Source organism: Lolium perenne, chromosome 3 (genome assembly GCF_019359855.2).
Source record: "Lolium perenne isolate Kyuss_39 chromosome 3, Kyuss_2.0, whole genome shotgun sequence".
NCBI lineage: Eukaryota > Viridiplantae > Streptophyta > Magnoliopsida > Poales > Poaceae > Lolium > Lolium perenne.
In genome coordinates this window covers 140,097,950-140,107,311 of record NC_067246.2, presented here as the reverse complement: position 1 = coordinate 140,107,311, position 9,362 = coordinate 140,097,950, and the positions used below count along the sequence as shown (strand labels likewise).

General features: G+C 49.0%; 1 protein-coding gene across 1 annotated transcript; it reads left to right on the top strand.

Moving 5' to 3' along the window:
* Positions 1-3,127: 3,127 nt before the first annotated feature.
* Positions 3,128-5,270, top strand: LOC127342608 (transcription factor TIP2). Its single transcript, XM_051368593.2, has 4 exons — positions 3,128-3,304; positions 3,691-4,265; positions 4,443-4,871; positions 4,988-5,270. The coding sequence occupies exons 2-4, from the start codon at positions 3,714-3,716 to the stop codon at positions 5,057-5,059; spliced, it is 1,053 nt and encodes a 350-aa protein (XP_051224553.1). The 5' UTR covers positions 3,128-3,304; positions 3,691-3,713; the 3' UTR covers positions 5,060-5,270.
* Positions 5,271-9,362: the final 4,092 nt, after the last annotated feature.

The window sequence follows — 9,362 nt, the reverse complement described above, 5'->3', positions numbered from 1 at the left end:
GTCTGAGATTCATACAACCACCGGAGGAATCGGGGCAGAGGAAGAAGCCAACCCACCATGGCTATCGTCGCCGCCAACCTCGAGGACCTAGACGGTGAGGAAACTCCCTCCATGTCCACGGACAAAGGGTGGAGGAACTCGAAGTTGGGAAAACGGGGGATTTGGATTTGACGGTGAGAGTGGAGCTCCTAAATACGGTGACGAAATTTCCCGCGGACGGTGACCGAATTCGTCCCACCGCCTTTTCCCCGTTACGCTCGGGCTCGTGCCATCTCCGTGGCTTCCTCTGCGGGAGTGTCGCAGTGGCCACAACACGGAGGAAGCCTAGGCATCCGACCAGGCTATTTTTGTTTTCGCATAGCCTATCTAGAGAGCATGCGAGTTACCAAAGACGCTATTCGTAATCACTAGCAGCTCCAAGTTTGCTTGTTCTGTTGGCCTCTTTCATCGATGTTGGATCGTGTTTTGTTTTCTATTCTTTTTGAGGAAAAAACCAAGTTGCGTTTACTATTCCCTCCATCTAAAAAAGTAGATATCTTCACTTCTTCCAGATACGGATGTATCTATAATTAAAATTTGTCTAGATATATCTATATCTAGGCAAAACTGAGACACCTATTTTTAGACAGAGGTAGTATTATTTACCTCTGTTGTTGGTTGATGGGGGAGTAACCGAACAGATTTTGAAGAGATGCAGGATGAGAGCATCTCCAGCCGCGTCCCCCAAAGCGTCCCCCAAACCGCGCCGGATTGAGCGTTTGGGGGACGTGTTTTGTTCGTGCCGCGTTTGGGGGACGTCGCTCCCCAGCCGCGTCCCCCAAACGCCGCCCCCAAACATTTAAAATACTTCTTTTTAACACAGAACCATTTATCAAATATGGCATATGAATAAAAATATTTGCGAGGATTGTTTTCAAATTAAATTACAAGAAACAATAAAACAAGTAAACAAATATAATAAATAGGGCTAGATGCTACATCAAGGTGCCACGGTATTTCCTTTGATCCTCCACAAATGCTCAACGAGATCAGCTTGAAGTTGATCATGAACATTGCTGTCACGGATCTCTGCGTGCATGGCGAGAAAATCAGCAAAATCTGCAGGCAACTCATGATCAACCTCCGCAAGAGGGCCTTCGCACTCATAGGGACCAACATGTGACCTAGCATGATTCTTGCAGTCATCCTCGATGATCATGTTGTGCATGATCACACAAGCCTGCATCATCTCCCACATTTGGTCGTGAGACCAGCTTAGAGCAGGGTACCAGGCAATGGAAAATTGTGCTTGAAGCACACCAAATGCCCGCTCAACATCCTTCCTGCAAGCCTCCTGTCGCGTAGCAAAGTGGGAATTCTTCAGACCTGATGGATTCGAGATTGTTTTGACAAAAGTGGCCCATTTTGGATATATACCATCGGCTAGATAATAGCCTTTGGTATATTCGTGGCCATTGATCTCATAGTTGCATGGTGAAGCATGCCCTTCCACTAGTCTGCTGAACACCGGAGACTGCTGCAACACGTTGATGTCATTGTGTGATCCCGCCATGCCAAAGAAAGAATGCCAAATCCATAGGTCATAATCTGCCACAGCTTCAAGCACCACACTGCAATATTCATGACGCCCTTTGTATATACATTGCCAAGCAAACGGGCAGTTCTTCCATGCCCAGTGCATGCAATCGATGCTTCCAAGCATTCCGGAGAATCCTCTGGCAGCATTTTGTGCCATGATCCTTGCAGTCTCTTCCTCAGTTGGCCCTCTCAAATAGTATTTGCCAAACTTTCCTACCACAGCTCGACAAAACTTGTACATGCACTCAATGGCAGTAGACTCACTCATGCGAAGGTAGTCGTCCTGTGTATCGGAGGGTGCTCCGTATGCAAGCACCCTCATGGCGGCGGTGCACTTCTGAATGGACGAGAACCCGACAACGTCTACAACGTCGAGCTTGAGCTTGAAGTAGGGGTCGAACTCTCGAACGCCGTGGAGGATATTCATGAACAGCCCCTTGCTCATCCTGTACCGGCGCCGAAAATTGTCGGCATGTGTTGCATCATCGGCGAAGTAGTCGTTGTGCAGCATGGCATGCCCCTCCATCCTCTGCCGGGGCTTCGACTTTCTTCTTCCCCGCCTTGATCCTCCGCGGCGCGGCCTCTTCCTCTTCTCCGCCTCAGCGTCAACCATGTCCTAGAGGGACGCGATGATCAGCAAATGCTCCCGCATGTCGTCGTCGAAGGCTTGCTCGTCCTCCAGCAGCAGGGCAAGCATCTCATCGTCGCTGTCCATGGCTAAAGCAAAATCAATGGTTAAAATTGCGCCGAGGCAGACGACGCAACAAACAACGGCCAATCGCGCCTACCTAGCAAGTCGTCGAGCACCTTCTCTGTGCGGAGGTGGGGCGGATTTGACGGCGCGTTCTGGGACGCGCTGGCGAAGCGGCGGCGGCGGCACGACCGACGGGAGCCCCAGCCGCGACAACGGTGCCGACTCTCAGCAGAGATCAGACGCCCAAACGGCCGGGAAATCCAGCGGCGGCGGTGGGGTGGGAGGCGCGGGAAGGAAGGAGCGACGAGAAAAGAGGCGCGAACCAACGGTTTATGCAAATAGTCGCCGACATGTGGAAGCCTGCCTTGCTTTTCCTTGTGTCCGGCGTGCCCGAAGCGTCCCCTGTGGGACGGGGACGGGCTCGGGGCGCCGGACACCGTATCGGGGCGCGTCGGACAAAAATGGGCTTTAGGGGACGCGGTTGGAACGGTTTTTTGGTCCGGCGCGCCCCAAATTGCTTTGGGGGACGCTTTGGGGAACGCGGCTGGAGATGCTCTGACATGAGGCGATCAAGCCAATCCCTGTGGCCTGTGGGGAATGAACCCCTGGCAACCCGAAGGAGGCAAGTGTGGGTAGAGGCAGGGCCAAGCCTTTCAGATTGTTGCATGGGCATGTACCACTAGAATTGTCAGTGTCCGGTGCATGGCGGACCTTGGGTTCCTCTGGATGGGAGGTTAACGGGGCCCACCCTGAGGAATCTCAGTAACAAACCATGAAAAAGAAGCCGGCCAGCAGTGCAGCTCTTGTCGTACAAGTGTCCCTTTCACCCTGCCAATCCATAGGGAACCAACCGCTTTCTCCTACCCAATTTCAATTTGCCCCTTTTATATATCCCCACCTCTCCTCTCCTCCAACTCCTCTCTCATCACTTGAAGTTGTGTTCATCTCTAGCAAGTAGCAGCAGCAGCAACTCAAAACAAATCCAACCTAGATCAAGCCTCTAACTAGCTCCTGCAGTTACCCGGAAGAGAGGTTTGCTTTGTTTTTAATAATTTCTCTCGTAGCTTTTTGCGGCAATCTGTAGTTAACTCAGAATTTGGAATAGTTTATTGGAATATTTTCAGTTGTAACAATGCATCTTCCATCCCTAGCTGCACTCCGAATGATTGAAGTTTATTGCATGCATGGGACAATTTGTGGAGTTCCCTAACCAAAACCATGTAGTAGATGTTCGTGTATAGTTTCGCTAGCTTCTCGCAAATTGCTTTCTTGTTGCTTTCGAAACTCTAGAACCATCAGCAGTTTGTTAGGTCTTTCATACCATCTATAACTTGCAAAATAACTTGTCCCCATTGCATGTAAGATTTCACACACAAGTTGGGTAACGTACTTGACTCCTGCTGGGTGTGCTTCTGCAGGTTTCAGTCCCCAAGTTGAGACGATGTACCACCCTCAGTGCGAGCTCCTGATGCCCCACGAGACGCTGAACATGGACGTCGGCCAGTCGCACCTCCCCGCCTCCTCCGTCACCGCTATGCCGGCAGACCTAAACTTCCACCTCCTCTCCTACGTCGACCCCGCAGCTGCTACGGCCGTCTCGCCCCAGCCCACCGTGGAGTACTTCTTCGGCGGCACCGACCAGCCGCCTGTCCAGTTCGAGCAGCTGGCCGCCACCAACCAGCAGGCGATGAGCATGCTGCGGGACTACTACGGCCAGTACCCCGCGGCCGCCGAGACGTACCTCCGCGGCGGGCCGAGGACCGGGTCGTCGTCCCTCGTGTTCGGCGCCGCAGACGACGAGTCGACCTACTTGGTCGGCCCCTTCGAGACCTCCCCGAAGCCACGGGCCAGCGGTGGCAGGAAGCGGGGCCGTGGCACGGGCGGCTTCAACGGCGGGCAGAACAACGGCGTCGAGAAGAAGGAGAAGCAGCGCCGGATGCGCCTAAGCGAGAAGTTCACCGCCCTCATGCTCCTCATCCCCAACCGCACCAAGGTTTGGCACCTTCGTTTCCTATTTCTTCTCCTACTTGGCCTACCCTACGTCGTACGGTCTCATGCCAATGATTGCTATTAAATTCTTGCGCAGTCGATCTGTTCATCGATCTTGTGTGTACTCATCTTTTGTCTCTACTATAATATCTTGGGGTTGTAATTAATTAATATTTTGTAGGAGGATCGGGCCACCATAATCGCGGACGCGATCGAGTACATCCAGGAGCTGGGGAGGACGGTGGAGGAGCTGTCGCTGCTCGTGGAGAAGAAGAGGCGCCGGACGGAGCACCAGGGGGACGTGGTGGACGCGGCCCCCGCGGCATCGGCCGGAGAGTCGGAGAGCTCTGAGGGCGAGGTGGCGGCCGCGGTGGTGGCCGAGCCGGCGGCGCTGCAGCCGATCCGGAGCACGTACATCCAGCGGAAGAGCAAGGAGACGTTCGTCGACGTGCGCATCGTCGAGGACGAGGTGAACATCAAGCTCACAAAGCGCCGACGTGACGGGTGCCTCGCCGCCGCGTCCCGGGCGCTGGACCACCTCCGCCTCGACCTCGTCCACCTCTCCGGCGGCAAGATCGGCGACTGCCACATCTACATGTTCAACACTAAGGTAAGGTCACATTGTCAGAGCATTTCTATTAGTCTCGCTGGCCTTGGTTTTGTGATTTCAAGATATGAAAAATGAAGTTGATCATTCTTCTTGTTTCCTTGTTTATATGGATGCAGATTCATCAGGGATCTCCAGTGTTTGCAAGCGCAGTAGCCAGCAAGCTGATAGAAGTCGTGGATGAGTACTAGCTATCATAGCCTCTACCGATGCAAGTTTCTCTACATTGCTAGCTAGCTATAGCTAGGGTTCTTGGGTATCTGCATGAGTAGTTCTTTGGTCCATTTAATTTTTAGACTGTTTGTTCCGGTGTTTGATAATTAAAGACATAATATATGTATGAGTGTTTTGAAACATCAGGGCCATGGCCATCTTTAATAATGTTGGAACTTTTGGGATTAATATGTAATTCTCTGAATTTTCCTGAGATGAGCACATAAGCATGCATGGTGTGGGTAGGTTGCAGTTGTAGATCTGGATGAAAATGGGGTAGGTGAGTCTTTGTTCAGCTGTGACTTCCCTTCTGACACTATTGTGTGGTTAGGTAGGAACCTAATTAACTAGTCTTTTTTTCTTCTTCTAAGAACTACTTAACTAATTTCTTATCTGTCAACTTAAGCACTTCACTAGTTTATACATCAAATTTTAGACTCAGTGGCGTTTGGGATATACAAGTTGATAGTATCATAACCTCGTCTGTACTCTGTACATATTTCAGTGACTGCTGATATCTTTATTTGATACAAACGAAAACAGCATAAATTTGATACAAAGAAAACAGCATAAATTTTCAGTACACTAAAGTAGTTCAGTACACTGACCTGGTTCACTGCAAGCAGTCGCAAGCACATTCAGATATGCTTTCTTTTGTTCCCTGCAGCCTGGGAAAGTTTTTGACTTGGTTTTGGTCGGTGCAATCTTTGCTGTACGTGTAGCGTGCAGTCATCTTCTGCCGCGTACCACTCAATCGATATGCCTGCATGTATATTTTCGGATGTACAATATGCTGTACAATCTTTAACATGAGGATTGATTGCTTCTAAGAATTTAGAAAGTTTAATGCAGAACAAAAGAGGGGTTACATTGCGAAAAATAATTAATTCACTTACTTCCTCCGATCTGTATTACTTGATGCTAATATAGATGTATCTACACACGTTTTAGTTGTACACATATTCATTTTAACATCAAGTAATATGGATCAGAGGGAGTAACAAAAATAAACGCCACTACTGAGATCACGTCGTGCACTCTCTCGTCTTGCAAGTTTCTGTGTTCCCATTCTAGTGTTTAGTCCTAGTCATTTGATTTTGCTTTTTTAGTTGGGAAAGTTCTTATGAGGTCATGTAAAGTAGATCTGGATGGGATTCTATCAATCAAATTATAGGCGTTTTGACTACAATTTGATTGGTAGATTATTCTGATTACTTAATCTGATTATCGAAGTTTCTAAAAATGTTACAAACGATAACTTGTTGTACTTGTATTATGTGACAGTCAAAACACATAGGAGATCCTTTTCATTTTGTACCTTCGCCCCCGCTGGGATTTCGTTCAATCTCCACCACTGAAGCACATCTGCAATACTACCATTCAAGGCTCCACTGATGAGAGGCTTTATGAGGCCAGTAAGAGAGGGCGTGCCACCAAAATGGTGCCCTTTCGATATGAGTACCTCACAAATTTTTGGTACATTTGTGGTATCATTGGACATGTTTACAAAGGTTGTGCCATAAAGGTGGCTAAGGGTGAGAAGAAGTGGTATGGGGGTTGGTTGCATGCTTATATCCCGAAGAAGACAAGTGAAAATGATAGGCAGAAAAGAAGTGAAGTCAAGACATGGAGCCATGGGAGGGGTTATGGTTTTAGCTCTAGTAGATCAGGAAGAGGGAGTGATAGCCTGACTTGGAGGAAGGTTGGGAGCAACAAAGGAACAGCAGTAACACCAATTCCAAATCTGACCGCAGTGAGGAAGCGACTAGCCCGCTCAAACCTAACTCCGGAAAACATGGTAGTGGGGCAAATAAATCTCGAGGTGGGCCTTGTGTGGAGGGATTGCGTTGGTTGGAGGGCATTCCGATGGGTGGGTTGTCGGATGTCGCGGCTGAAATACCAACTCTTCTGAAGGGAGGCCCGACCTCTGTGCATGTCGCTAGTCACGTCGATATCCTCATGCATCCAGAAGGAAAAACAAGGAAAAATCATGAGGAAGCAGAGGAGTGTTAAGGAGAGTGAGGCGAAGGGTAGTGGTGGTCCTGGAAAGGAATCAACCCTAGCTAGGGGTAGATTGGGGGGGAAGGGTTTTAGAGGGAGTAGAAAATGAGTAGGATGGTACGGGGCGGCTCGGGCCCCTAGCTTGTTATGGGGGATTTAAACGAATGGTGTTCTCTCACGAGAAGGAAGGGGGCGGCTCGGGCCCCGGGCTACATGGATGCTTTTAGAAGAGCTCTCGAAGATGCAAATCTTGCTGATCTGGTCCATTTACTTGGCGTAACAATTGACACCTTGCTCAAGGGTATATTTGGAGAGACTGGATATGGCTATGGCCAATGTGGAGTGGAGGTTCTTATTCCATTTGTGCAAGATTATCAACGGTTAGCCTCGGCACTCTGATCACACCCCAGTCATAGCTATTCTCAGTGATCAAGCCAAACCGCTGGGGGATGGAGGCGCAGTATCCTCATTCAAGTTTTAAGCCTTGTGGCTTGAGGAGGAGTGTGCTGGAGTTGTAGTGGAAGCATGGATCACGGTGTTTGAGGAGGGTGTGGAGTCTGTGAGTGCGGCGGTCTAGAGAGTGGGAAGTAACTTGTGGCATTGGGATAAAGAGGTCTCGGGAAATTTCAAACTCCGTATAAAAAAAAGCGAGAAGGGAACTTGAAAGGTGTGGACGTGCACCTATTTCCCAAGAGGTTGTGTCAAAGGAAAATATCCTGAAATACAAACTAAGCAGACCAGAGGACCAGCATAGTATGAATCAGCAACAGGAGACACACACAAATTGGCTCAATATGGAGACCGTGACACAAAATACTTCCATGTCTTTGCCTCGGAAAGAGTAAGACGAATGTAATAAAAAAAATTGAAGAGAGAAGGAGGAGGAGTGGAGGGAGAAAATGAGTAAGGAAATTGTGATACTAACCACTACAAAAGTTTGTTCATGCCATCTGCAGGTCCTATAAATCAGGATCTTTTGCAATTTGTCCCCTAGTCAGCGATGGACAATATGAATACGATGTTGATTCACGAATATCAGTGAATGAGGTGAGTGAAGCAATTCAATCTATTGGGGATCTTAAGGCCCCGTGGAGGGATGGGATGCTTGGAATTTTTTATAAGAAATTCTGGCACATAGTTGGTTCAAAAATTCAACAGGAGGTCCTTGGTGTTCTTAATGATTGTCTGATGCCTAAGGGGTTGGAAAGAAACAATGATTGTGCTTATTACTAAATTTAAATTGCCAGAAAATATCACAAAGTTCAGACGGATCAGTTTGTGTAATGTGCTCTACAAACTTATCTCCAAAGTTCTTGCCATCCGATTGAAAATTGTTCGACCCCACATCATATCCCCTACACAATCAGCCTTAGTTCTTGGGCGCATTATAACAGATAACGTGCTCTTAGCGTATGAGATCACCCATATAATGCATTGAAGAAAAGGGGGCGGGATGGTTTGGTGGCGGTGTAGTTGGACATGAGCAAGGCATACGATTGTGTTGAATGGAATTTCGTTTAAAGAATCACGCTCGAGATTGGTTTTACTGCTGATTGGGTGATGTCTTCATGAACTATGTGAGTTCTGTGTCGTATCGAGTTAAACTCAAAAGAAATTGGTTGGATGCTTTTGTTCGTGAGCATGGTCTTCGAAAGGGGGACCCCTATCACCATATCTCTTTATATTATGCTCTGAAGGTTTTTTAGTGTTACTAAAAAATACTGAAGAAGAGGGCACTTTGAAAGGGGTTCAATTATGCACAGTGGCTCCAAAGATAAACCATGTTTTCTTCGCGGACGATTCACTGATAGTAATGAAAGCAAATGTGGCTAAGAGAGTGGATTCTGTGACCGGGTGTATACGTGAGCATGCGTTCGTTACCGTTGGATGCATATCAGCACCGTTGGATCAACTAACATCCGCTAAACGTCCGTTTGTGCTGTTGTCACGTCCTCCTCCACAGCCCACACCACCGCGCTCACATCATTAGATAAAACCAAAAATCTATGCGGTGGAAAGGGGCAAGGCAGGCTGTTGGAGAGCGTTGACCTTGCCCGTACAGCGTCCTCGCAACTCCCCTCGTCCGGCCGGATCTCACGACCTCCCCGTCCCATCCCCTTGCCGCGATGGCCTCGGCCACCACGTCCTCCACGACGCCGTCCGCGGCCGAATCCACAATGCCCTGCCGCACTGCCTCCGCCGCGTGTCAGTCTCTCCTCTCTCTCCCAACCAGTCCCAACCCCTTCGCCGCGTCGCCGGGAGGAGGCTGGCGGCGGTGCC